The sequence below is a fragment of the Hyaena hyaena genome, unplaced genomic scaffold (genome assembly GCF_003009895.1).
Source record: "Hyaena hyaena isolate Hyena2069 unplaced genomic scaffold, ASM300989v1 scaffold_111, whole genome shotgun sequence".
Taxonomy (NCBI): Eukaryota; Metazoa; Chordata; class Mammalia; order Carnivora; family Hyaenidae; genus Hyaena; species Hyaena hyaena.
The window spans coordinates 3,635,469-3,647,834 of record NW_024080743.1 but is presented as its reverse complement, the minus strand read 5'-3'; the positions used below and the strand labels follow the sequence as shown (position 1 = coordinate 3,647,834).

Sequence of the window (12,366 nt, the reverse complement as noted above, 5' to 3'; positions counted from 1 at the left end):
TTATTGAGTCCTTTTCATGAGAAAACACTCTTCGAGGGACCACAATGAACAAGAATGGCCCATGACCTCTGAGAACTTACTGCCTCTAGAACTGTGATGACCAGTGCAGTAACCAGTGGCAACATGTGGCTGTTTAAATTTTAATTAAAGAAAAAAATTCAGTGCCTCAGATGCACTAGACATTTTCAAGTGCTCGATAGCTTTTTTTTGGTTACTGGCCACCATATTGGGTAGGGCAGATATAGAACGTTTCCACCACATAGCAAGTTCTGCTGGACAGTCTGCTGTGCTGGACAGGGGCAAGAATCGTCTTGTTTGGGAATTCTCTTGCCCTGACTTTGTGGCTGGAGTGTGGCTTACTATTCGAGGAACATGTGGAAACAGCACTACCCTTCAGACTTGGTGTTTGAAGACCTGGATTCAGATTCTGCTCCTGACCTGTATTGATCTTGGCAAGGCTCTTTGCCCTTCTGATGCCAGTTTCCTCGCCAGTAAAGCAAGGACATCAGACCACAAAACCTCTATGACTCCTTCTGTCCAAATGCCCTGTGATACTGGGAGTGAATTTGTAGAATAGACTGTGTGTGTGTTACAGTGTATCACAGCTAAAAGAAACTATGTAGAATTTCCATCTCCCAAAATAATTTTTTTCATTTTAGAAATTTAATTTCAAATTCACCTTAATTGTTGATACTAAATTTCTATATATGCAGACCTAAACTTGCTAAACTGATTTAATTATTAATTTATTTTATTGTTATTTTTTTAAACTAATCTCTGTACCCAACATGGGGTCAAACTTATGACTCCAAGATCAAGTAGTTACATGCTCTACCAAGTGAGCCAGCCAGATGCCTCCAAAGTGATTTTTTAAATGAGATTATTTTATTTCATTTTTATAGGACAAGGTCTCCGCAAAAGAAACTTAAATGTGTTTCTTTTTCTTTCCTTTTTTAATGTACTCTGGCAATTTAGTTTTGATGCTTCCTTGCCCAAGCAGGTTGTCATTTCTCTGTCCCCATAGTGGTGCTTTTAAGCACTGATGAGTGCTAGGAGCCCTTGGTCTTGGACTGTGGTGAAAATCTAAATTTCCCGCCAAATAAAAAAAATCATTCAGTAGCTAACTCTGTTTTATTTCCATCCAGAAAAACAAACAAACAAACAAACAAAAAAAACCCGTGTTAAAGACTTTAAGTGTCATGAGGTACTTAAGTCCTTATCTCATTAAAGGACTGACCAGTGTTATGCTGGGCAATGCCTGTTTGCAAAAGAATAGCTGGGTAAAGAAAATTTTGTGTTTTTCTTAATTCTATGATATGTGACTACACATTTTTTTTTTTTTATGTTTCATTTATTTTTGAGAGAGAGCGTGGGGGCTGGGAGCAGAGAGAGAGGAGAGCAGGGGATCTGATGCAGGCTCCAGGCTCTGCGCTAACAGCAGCAAGCCCACCTGGGGCTCAGACTCACCAGCCATGAGATCATGACCTGAGCCAAAGTCAGACGCTCAATCGACTGAGCCACCCAAGCGCCCCACTTGCTGGTATTTTTTAAAAGAAATGCCACTTCCATTTAAAATAACTATGTTGTATGGTGTCACTTAAGCCTTGGCCCTCTATATCTTCTCATTACCTGTGTTCCTCTTTCCCATATCAGCTGGAAAGCTAATAGTTCCTTTTGTTTCCTTTCTTTTTATCTAGAAGGCCGAGAACATTCCATGGGACCTTCTCCCTGGATGTGGAGCCTGAGGTAGGATAGTTTAGTTCAGAAAGCCAAAAGAGGGTGGGTTTGCAGTACTTTGTTGTTCAGGTTCAGCTCCTCAGCACAGCAAGGCATCTGGTTGACCCTCTGAGGTTTCCTGAAGGAGACTTAGCAGTGAGGGGTTGGGTGAAGAGTTAGGCTTGCCTACTTCTTACTAGGTCCTCGGGAGCTCAGGTGTCTGATCAGTTCCTTTATGACCTGTCCACCATCCTTGCTGCTTATATTTCTGGTATTAGTTATGGGATCAAATGAACTACAGTTTAATACCTTTTCCACCACTTTGGGGAAGCTACTCAGCTTCTTGGAACCTAAGTTCCCTGGGCTGCAAGGTGAGGATAAACAATAACTGCACTCTCCTACTTTACGAGATAGTTGGGAGCATGTGGAGGGCAGTGGATCAGGCTGTATCTGAGGCTCCTGATATGAGGGGAAGAAGTCTGGGCCTCCTGGACAGTGGGGAGGGCATCCACGGCCAGCCACTTGCTAACTGTGTGACCTCTGTCAGGTCTCCTCCAGTTCTGTTTCCTCTTCAGTAAACTGAGGATTCCAGGTAACTCACAGGCTCTGTCTTTGTAAGCCAGTGTGTTCCTTTAAGCCCCTGTCACAAGTCTCCTGACCAGGCTTCCTGCTTCCCTTCTTGCCTCACTAGTGATTGTTCGGAAACACAATCGGATCCCACATGTCGTACCCTTGCTTAAAACTTTCCAATGGTTTTTTACGCCTTTTTAGAGCTTGCCTTGAGGGCTCCTGGTTAGCACAGAAGGCTGCATGTCCTAGGAAACCCTTCGCTGGTGGTCACACTGCAAGTGCAGCAGGGTAACTGATGTGGTCCCCATCCACCTTCCTAGTGCTCACCTCTCACCACTCACCTTTCTGGTCACTTCTACTTGTCTGCACATTAGAAAGAGCATTCAGCACAATGCTGATGTGAGTCTTTTGTGAGTCCAATTCCATTGTTTGGAGTAGGTGTCTATGTAAAGCTCCCTAGCGGTTCTAAAGGCTGGAGACCACTTCTCCATTCTTGCAGGTCTCCGGACACCCGACATGCTGCTCCCTAAGCTGGAGCTGACCTTCCCCCTTCTTTTTTCCATTGGCTGACTCCTTCTTACCCTCGTCTTACTCAGGAGTTCCTTCCTCCAGGCAGCCTTCCTATACCCCTCCAGGAAGACTTAGCTACTTATGGGCTTGCAGACTACTCTGGGCTGGCTCTCATCAGAACTCAGTCATTCTGTGTTATGATTGTTGGTTTACTCCAACCCTGTCCCTTATTAGGTCTAGAGTTTCTTTTAGAAGAAATTTTCTTTCCTCCTTGTATACCTGGAGCCAGCAGGCTCTGGCACATTACAGGCTCTCGGTAAGTATTAGGTGAACAAATGAATCAAGACAAGGCCATCTGACCTCTTGTGAGTTACATTCTAAGAAAGAAACATTGACACAATAACCCTAGTGTATTTTAGGAACAAGAAGTTAAGGAAAAGCCAGATCCCAGTATAGTCTAATACCCTAACAAATCTATAAAAGTGAACAACCCCCAATGTTCAAATTAAAAGAAATTCTCAGTGCTTTTTTGTAGGTAATGATTTTTGCCTCTTTCAGGGGGAGAAAAAAGACCTATTAGGAAATTCCCCCCCCACACACACATTACCTGTCAAAACTGTAACTAGAAATGATTTCCCTGAATAAATCATTTTGGCTCCCTCTTTAATTTTCTTTCTTCCTCTTCGTTCTAATCCTTCAGATGGCCATCATTGTGTGTGTGCAGAGGCAGGAACGTTCGCCACTAGTACTGTTTCTCTCTCTTCTTTAAAACTCTTTTATCGGCTTGCTTTCAGATCTTCAAAGCAGCCTGTATCCATGTGACCCCACTCCCTTGCCTCCCCATGCTGGGGAGTGAGCTGTATTTTTGTCAGTTTGAAGGCTTGCATATTTGGACAGGCTTGGACAGTCAGGTAGTACAGCCCTCACTAAATCTGCAGGGATGAGACCAAGTCAGTGTTTGTAGACCCCCTTTATCCCCAGATGTAGACAGAGTGAAAAATTGACACCAGAACCACACCCCACAGTTAAGCAAACAGTAAGTTCAAAGATCTCCTTGCGTTTGACCCATCCCCTGGGGCAGCAGCCCTTACCCTCTGCCCTTTTTTGCATTTGGTGTTCTTCAAATGCTCTCAACTTTTGTGATTATCTGCAGTGCTTGATCCTGGATAAGTTTGAAAGCTATGATGATGAAATTCAGCTCACTCAACGAGCCCTGTCTCTGCTGGAGGAAAACAGGTTCTGGGCTGGTGTCGTGTTCCCTGACATGTATCCCTGGACCAGTGCCCTGCCACCCCACGTGAAGTACAAGATCCGGATGGACATAGATGTGGTGGAGAAAACCAATAAAATCAAGGACAGGTGATATTTCAGGCGATCTTGAAAGCCCTACATATCCCCAGGAATGTAAGAGACAAGGAGCAGGGGCTCCTCTGAGCTCAAGTCCCCATCTCTTCCTAGGGACAGGAGGGTTACTTGGAAAGGCACAGAAACACTTTGGTACCAGAGAACTAAGCTAACTAACTACTTGGCCATGTTAGTTGGTGAAACCAGAAGAGCTCAGTTAACCTGTCATCACCCCCTCAACTCAGCATTTGTCCCCAGCTGGCCTTTGTGCAGTTTGGAGGTGGAAACCTTTAGGTATTGAATTATCTTCACATAGAGGTTCTACAAATGAGGTTTCTCAGAAGTCACTGGGAAAGTACATCTGGCTACAGAGTGAGGCTTTGAGACTGGACTTAGCCTAAAAATTAAATTAAGAGGAGATAAGGTATTTCATAAAGCACAATGTAGAGTCCTTGAATGAAAGCAGTTACAAGTTTTTTTGTGGCTAGTATTCATAACTAAGATTTAAACTGTGAATTAGAATCAGAATGGAAATTTTTAGGGATGAGATTTTAAGAGAAGAGTTCCAAGTCCCCTTGTGCCTATAAAGTGTCAGTGAGCTGTCCATTCCTATTCACATCCTTTGTCCCTCCGGTTTCTTTGTAGGTACTGGGATTCTGGCCCCAGAGCTGATCCTGTGGAAGATTTCCGATACATCTGGGGAGGGTTTGCCTATCTACAGGACATGATTGAACAGGGGATCACAAGGAGTCAGGCCCAGCTTGAAGTTCCAGTTGGAATCTATCTCCAGCAGATGCCTTACCCCTGCTTTGTGGATGACTCGTGAGTCACAGGTTCCCAATCTCCTTCCCAGACACACTAATCAGGTTGCTGGGGTGGGATGGGAGTACTCTCCAGGCTTCAGTCTCTTTGAAGAAAGACCCAAGGAGTGGGGCCAGCTTGAAGAAAACGGAGCTCTAACTGAGGAGCTGGCTTCTCCTAGACTCCAGGCAGGGCCAGACGGGCAAGTGAAGTGGCAGGGAGAAAGGAGTTGGGGTGTTGTGGGTGGAAAGGGGAAGGTGAAAATAAAAGCAAGGGAAGTGAGATTGGGGAAAGGGACAAAGGCTTTCTAAATTTCCACTACGCAGTATGTTTGGTATGTGGAAGAGTTCTGGTCAGAGTGTTTCCCCAATGATTGCCAAATCAGCAAATTAGGACTCTGCATTGCCAGTAGGTCTGGTTCCTAGGAGCCTCAGAATAATGCAGCTCCCTCCTTAATTAACATTCCCATGGTGCATGCTTAATGAGAAGGTAGAGGAATGTGTTGGATGAGCTGGAACCCTTCCTTCCTGCCCACCCCCACCCCCAGGACTGTACATTTGTTGGCCAATAGCAAGCTAAGCAAGTAGAATATTATTTTCTGAACATGTGTTTGGGGGTTGATAGAGGGACACAGTGGAAGAGGACACTAGGAGGCCTCATTTACCATGGTGGATGGGGGCAGAAAGGCTCCCAGGACAGCAGCAGAGACCTACAATTGGCTTAGGATTTAACTCCTAGGGAAAAAAAAAACCCAACTAGGAAGTTCACCATAGTGCACATTGTGTCTGTGGGATTCAGAGAGGAGACAAACACGCACAGCCTGAAAAAAGAAGAAGTCAAATTGCCACCTGACAAGACAGTAAGATAAAGCCCAGTGTGGGCACAGGAAATGCTCTCTCAGCACCCTAATCCAATTGGTTCTCTTTCCTCAGCTCAACAGAAGACTGAAGAGATAATGATGTCTGTTCTGCAGTCACTTTGGGTTTGGATAATAGACGGAGATGGGATGTGGAGCCAAGGGCAAAAGCCAGGTTCCACTTTTAGGATCAGAATAGGAGTGGCTGGCAGGGTAGTGGGGTACACAGTGAGGCAGTAGGGATTCTGGCCATTTAGAGTGGGAGAGCCCTCTGGTGGCAGGTCCCCAAAGTGCAGGTGTTATGAATTTCTGGTTCTTTCCTTAGGGCCATCTTGAGAAAGAATCCTCCCATATTGGAATTGGGCCCTCCTTCCTTTGACAACCAACAATTTTCAATAGATAATAATCTTAAGGGCTTTCCTAGCACATCAAGTGCAAGAAAAATATGTGTGAAGTTCACAATAAAATAATTCCAGAATATGAAATCCATCTTGCTTGCTAGAATGAATGTCCATGGAATTACTTCACTGGTACATGGCTGGTGGGTTTAGTGGCTATTGGGTTACTGATTGATTTATTGATGGGTCAGTTGCCTTCTGAAAGTGTCACACTGATCATTTTGTGCGTCTTCTTGCTTAACTGGGGTTTGGTGCTCTGGGGTTTGGTCCACCTCTGCTAAGCTGCCTGACCCCCTTGGGGCACCCAATTATTGATCTCGTCTCCAACACCAAGTCCCTTTGTTTGTGGTTCACCTTCTTGGACTTCAGTGTCAGTTAGCATGTATCTATTCCAGTCACAACTGCATCATGGGGTTTGTAGTTTTTTTCCCACAAGAATTTACAAAGTGTAACATACATAGTACAATTTTATTTACACATATTACTTGTAGAGCATTCATCTGGGCTAACCAAAAAGCTATCATCTTGCTCTAAAGAAAAAATAATCCTTTGGGGCAAAGTGCAATCCAATAAAAGTTTCAAGGCCATTAAATGCCCAGTAGGTATTTTCTGCCCATCCCTACATCTGGGCTTTGTTCTCAACACATTCATTCAACAAACATTTACTCCACCTCTACCAGGTACAGGGCTTTCTACTTTTCTGCTTCTCTCCTCTTGCTTTAGTTTTATGATCATCCTGAACCGCTGTTTCCCTATCTTCATGGTGCTGGCCTGGATCTACTCTGTCTCCATGACTGTAAAGAGCATCGTCTTGGAGAAGGAGTTGCGACTGAAGGAGACCTTGAAAAATCAGGGTGTCTCCAATGCAGTGATTTGGTGTACCTGGTTCCTGGACAGCTTCTCTATCATGTCAATGAGCATCTTCCTTCTGACCACATTCATCATGGTAAGCCAAATGGAGAAGGCCCAGAAAATCTTGAATAGTTTTCTACTTCCCACCTTTCCTCCTGTTAATGAACTCATGCCTACATTAGTCATCTGGCCATCAGGGATAGCCTGATTCGTAGCTGCCTGTTAATTTCAGCCAAAGTGGCCTCATGCAACTGCCTGGTCATTTCAGCCAAGGTGGAAAATACTCAGACAAATGTCCCCTCAAGGAACCTCTGTATCATAGTATGTTCCCTGCTCCCACGTTCTTCCCAGGGTGCTACAGTCTACATAGATTATCTAACACCATTCCATGAACTATCTGGAGAAGCTGCTGTTAGGAGAGCCCAGCACAGAGTAATTGTATGTGCAAAGGGTTCTCCCTTCCAGACACAGAAGAAATGAGTACAAAGAATGTTTTCCTGGGATTACTGTCCTAACCAGCAGCTGGGGTTGTAATGTGAAGAGTGTTTTCAGTGTATTAGGAGAGGAGACCTGGACTGTCTATGAATTACCATCATGGTGATACCATTCGTGGCTTGACCAAAGGACATTCTGCTTGAACAGTCTCCAAGTCCTCTCTGTCTCAAAGGATAGAATTCAGAGTGTGTCCTTTCTCCATGGTAGGAGTATTTATAGATGCAGACAGCACACATAGGTCCATCTTCTGCAAGCTTTCAGCTCCCTCACAGGCCAGACTTGGAAATAAAATAGTATTTCATAATATATTCTTATCCTTCATTTTCAGTTCCTCCATAGTAGGTGATCTTCTGTACTTGTTAGATGATAACTTCATAAATTTTGGCAGTTTTTAAAATATTTGTTTGATGGTATTTGGTATAAACTTCAAGCTTGGTGTTATCAAGCTTGTTTTGCCTCTCTAGCATTGTCATATTAAGTGCCCCTCTGTAGTAGGCAACATGTATGCTGAACCAGAGACTCTGGCTGTGTCCCATCCCATGCTGGATCATACTGGTGTCAACCTCATCCAAGAATGTTCCACCATATATCCTGTTCATCCAGCAGATATTCAGTTAAACCAAATCCTACCCCTTCTCTTTTCAGTAAAATGTACTGATTCTGATTCTGAAGTACATTCAGTAAAATGTACTTTCCAGGGTGATGTGGAGAGCTCTTTGACACACAAATGACACACAAAATGTACTGATTCTGAAGGGTTTTGTTTTCAGTGTTGCACTGAGATTCAGTGCACTCTATGGCCTTAGTCAAACTCAGTGCTCTAGCCCTGTCAAAATTAATGCTGATGTAGAGGTTATTCTCCTCAGGCAACCTACCTTTAAATTGGTGACTTTAAATTTGCAGAGTCTCTGAGCTCCACAAAGATGAGGAGAGGAGCTGAGCTCCTTGTCTTCCTCTAGTGGTCCTTTGTTCCTTCCCATCCTTCAGTCTGCTCCATTTCCCATTTCCAAGATATTTTGTGTTCTCAGAATTAAAGGAGTTAAAATGCATAAGCATCTGACTTATGCAAGATGGATAAACATGTATGCTCTTGCAACGTCTGAGAAGTAACGTTGAGATCTGATTTCCTAAGAATGGGCATTAAGACTTCAAAGCTTTTAGGACGTGAGGTAAAGAATGTTCACCAAGAGTTTCTTGCACAAACGGGTTTCTCTTTGTGGGAACCAGAACATTGTTCCAGTGACGACGGAAACAGAGCTTTCCACACCAGAATAGGATGACGCTCCCATCTTTGCCTTGCTCTTCCTTCCCACCTCCACTCTGCAGGAAAGAAGCTGGAAGCTGGACAATGGGGCGGGTTCCACTGTTATGCAGGCTATTAGGAACAAAAAAGAGCAGTGGTCATTAGAGGAAGCCAAGACCTGTAAGTCTATTGGGTCAGCCAAGTGACTGTCCCCTCTGCCTTGTCAGAGACTACACAGGCCTGGAAGTTTCTAGGACTTTGCTTTGAGTTGGGATAAGAAACTGATTTTATTCTGCTGAAATGCCAACAACCATCTTAATGTTCTCCCAGCCATAGCCACCTGTTCGGCCATGGACTTCCTTTTCCCGGGTTGTGTGATTAAGGAAAATGACTGCGCTTTCCAGGGTGATGTGGAGAGCTCTTTGACACACAAAATCAGGAGCGCCGAGTCCTAATTTTCACTTTCATTTAGAGTTCTTCAGTTTGATTCTAGTTAAGCATTGCCCTCTTCCACCCTCCTTTGCCATTTGTTTTATTCTCTTTTTAAATCTTTTCCTTTGTACCCAGCAGGCACAAGAGTGTGAATGAGGGAGAAATGGTAGCAGCAGCTCAGTGGTGCATTTGTTCCACTGAGTTTTCACGCATTCATATATTAGTCATTGTCTCTCTTTTCTATTGGGAATCCAGTGGTTCAGGGCACCACTACCAATTGATCAGAACCCATTCAAGAGATGAACCTATTTGTACCTTTATGTTCCCGAGAAAGGAACAAGACAATCTATATGTATTTGGAGTTGTGTGCAAAGGGTAAAATTCCTCATAGGAAGTCTATAGTAAAGGGGAACTAAGAAGGCCTAATAAATGTGAACATCTCTATTTATCCTAGAATGTGGTTGGCCAGCAACTCACTTAGTGAAAATTGCTAATTTGGTTCTAATGTCTACATAGCCAGTGATTGGGCTCATTAGTTAATATTAAAGATACTGAGTGTTTGCCCACCGGTTGTATGGAATATATTTGGATGATCTTGATGGAGGGGGCCAATTAACCCACTTTCAAGTGATGTGGATTAATTAGTGATATTTTCACCAGTGTGAGTGGTGAATCTCAGAATGCACATGATTAAGTCAGCAGGTTAGGCCCCATGCAAAACATTACAGCTTATTGGGGGCTCTCCTTACCTCCCTTTCTTGTCCCTCCTCTACTCAGTGTATCTTGGGGCTGTTGATGTTCTCAGATCTTCCTCCCCTGCTCTACTCTTATTTCTCCGTTCCCGTCAAAGATTTGCTTACTTAATACGTAATGATTATTCATACTGCTAGGCAGCCTAATGTGTTATCCTCCTAGGGAGAATAGCACTCATAGAATTAAAGGGATTCAACAGACTGAGTCTCAAATGTGGAAATTTAGGCACCAGTGAAAGACGGTGGAGAGACCACTCTGGAACAGAGGGCTTCTGAAGGCCCAGAATCACTGCACAGAGGTTGCCCCCTGAGAGGGACGGTGCCCTGGACATGGGTGGAAATTACTGACTCAGATGGCCTCTTTGGTTTCAGCATGGAAGGATCCTCCATTACAGCAATCCATTCATCCTCTTTCTGTTCCTGCTGGCCTTCTCCACCGCTACGATCATGCAGTGCTTCCTGCTCAGCACCTTCTTCTCCAGGGCCAGCCTGGCCGCAGCCTGTAGCGGGGTCGTCTACTTCACCCTCTACCTGCCACACATCCTCTGCTTCGCCTGGCAGGACCGCATGACGGCTGACCTGAAGATGGCTGTGGTGAGGGACCTTGTGCTTACTCCTAACATAGGATACGTTTTCTCTGAGGGGCTGTAGTTTTCTTAGAAGACTGGCCTGCCCTTTGAGGGGATCCACTTTGCCCTTCGGCTCAAAGGGAAGTAAGATTTAAAGGCTCAGGGGCAAAAGTTGGGGCAGTCTTCACCCTGAGCTATCCAATAGTCTCTCTTTACCAAACCTGCCTGATGAGTCTGCCCTGCGAAGCAATCAAAAACCAGTTCTACTCATTGGTCCCTTTATGTGTACACAAGAGGAGAAGAACGGGGCCCATTTCACTCCATTTTCTTTTAAAAGTATGTGAAAAGATCCAGAAGGGAGGGAGCTACCCCCTAACTGTTATGCCCATAAAGATGTTTCCATTATTAAAACTCCTGTTTTTCTTTGTAAAAACCTGAACCAGGTAGCTTACCAGGGTCTTCATCATGTTCTCCCACTGTGTGGAAAGGAGTACGGAACTGAGCCAGTTAAGAGCCAAGCCTTCTTGCCAGTAGAGGATTCTAGAAGTTGACTTTTGATTCCTTGAAAGATAGATTTCTCAGTTCACAACTCCCAAACTAACAGTACTGTCTTTTTCTCTAATAATTTTCAAATGGGCCATTTCCACCCTCTCATTAACGAGGCTCAAACAGCTTGCATGCTCTCTAGGGTGCACAGTTTTCTTTGTCTTGGAGAACTTCCCTCCATAGTTCTCTATGCATTGGAGTCAAGAAAGGACTACCACCTGCTTCTTACTGGGGCAAGATCTAAGAAGTTGTCTTAATACTCAGACTTATTTGGCTGTAGAGCTGCCAAGACATCTAACTTTTATTTCTCTTGTTAAACAAGAAATTAATTGCTGCTATTTATAGCATCCCATTTTCTAAAATCGTAATGGGCTAGTAGTAAGAAGTCCTTCTGACTCAGCCTGTGGGCAGAGCTGGGCTATCTTGATACACTGGGTAGACATCGGTACTCTGAGGCCACAACTGGCTTCATGGGTGTGTGGATTCTCCAAGAAGCTATAGTTCTGGCAGCTGTGTGGACCAGGGCTGAGCTGATATTTTTACAACGGGTTTTGTGAACATAAAGCTGGAGAATCTCTTCCTTCCATACAGAGACAGTCTGAACCCCACTCTGGGCCCTACAAACTACAGAGAGGCCTCTGAGCAGAGGAAATGCGAATAGCCCATCCCTCTATGTGCTTGTGTGCTTTTTGCCATGCCAGGGACCACCTGTGGGGACTTGGCTGTGGACCTTCCTCTTCAACTTCCTTTTGCACACCAGCTTATTGAACTGACTTGTTCTCTCTATGGAGAACCTAAGAAAGTGATTGTCCCAAGTCTGGAGATGAGAAAAGGTGACATCAGTGTAATCTGAGGCTTTTCTGGCCTCATTGACAGACCTCAGGTGGTCATGGGACCATCCTTTGCCTGGCCACCAGATTGCCGTAGGACACTGATAACTTTGTGGACCCTACTAAGGGGATTCACGGAGAGCAGCCCAAGTTAACCTCTTTGTTTTGTCCAGAACTATGTGATCTTAATAAAGAGGTAGAAAGAAGGCAGAAAAGGTAAGCAGGTAAACATGAGGACCTCTGGTCCTTTGGTGTTTTGTGCTTTGTGGTGTTTATCTTTCCCATGACACAGTTGTATTCCATTGAACAGGGGAGAGATGGCCTGGTGAGTATTGGGCAGGGATCCCTGAGGCCTGAGAGGCATTTCCAGAATTTTCTTCCTGTGGGAAGACTACTTCACCCCTCCCTGGGGTATCCTTACACCTGGACACAACCTGGACACTCTTTTGGCC

General features: G+C 44.5%; 1 protein-coding gene across 1 annotated transcript in view; it reads left to right on the top strand.

The window, feature by feature from the left end:
* The window catches only part of ABCA4 (ATP binding cassette subfamily A member 4), a 141,464-nt gene that overhangs the window by 51,892 nt on the left and 77,206 nt on the right, over positions 1-12,366 (top strand). Inside the window, exons 12-15 of the mRNA XM_039236476.1 lie at positions 3,950-4,155; positions 4,786-4,962; positions 6,919-7,141; positions 10,342-10,563. Coding sequence (XP_039092407.1) covers positions 3,950-4,155; positions 4,786-4,962; positions 6,919-7,141; positions 10,342-10,563 — 828 coding nt within the window. The remainder of the gene's footprint in view (positions 1-3,949; positions 4,156-4,785; positions 4,963-6,918; positions 7,142-10,341; positions 10,564-12,366) is intronic.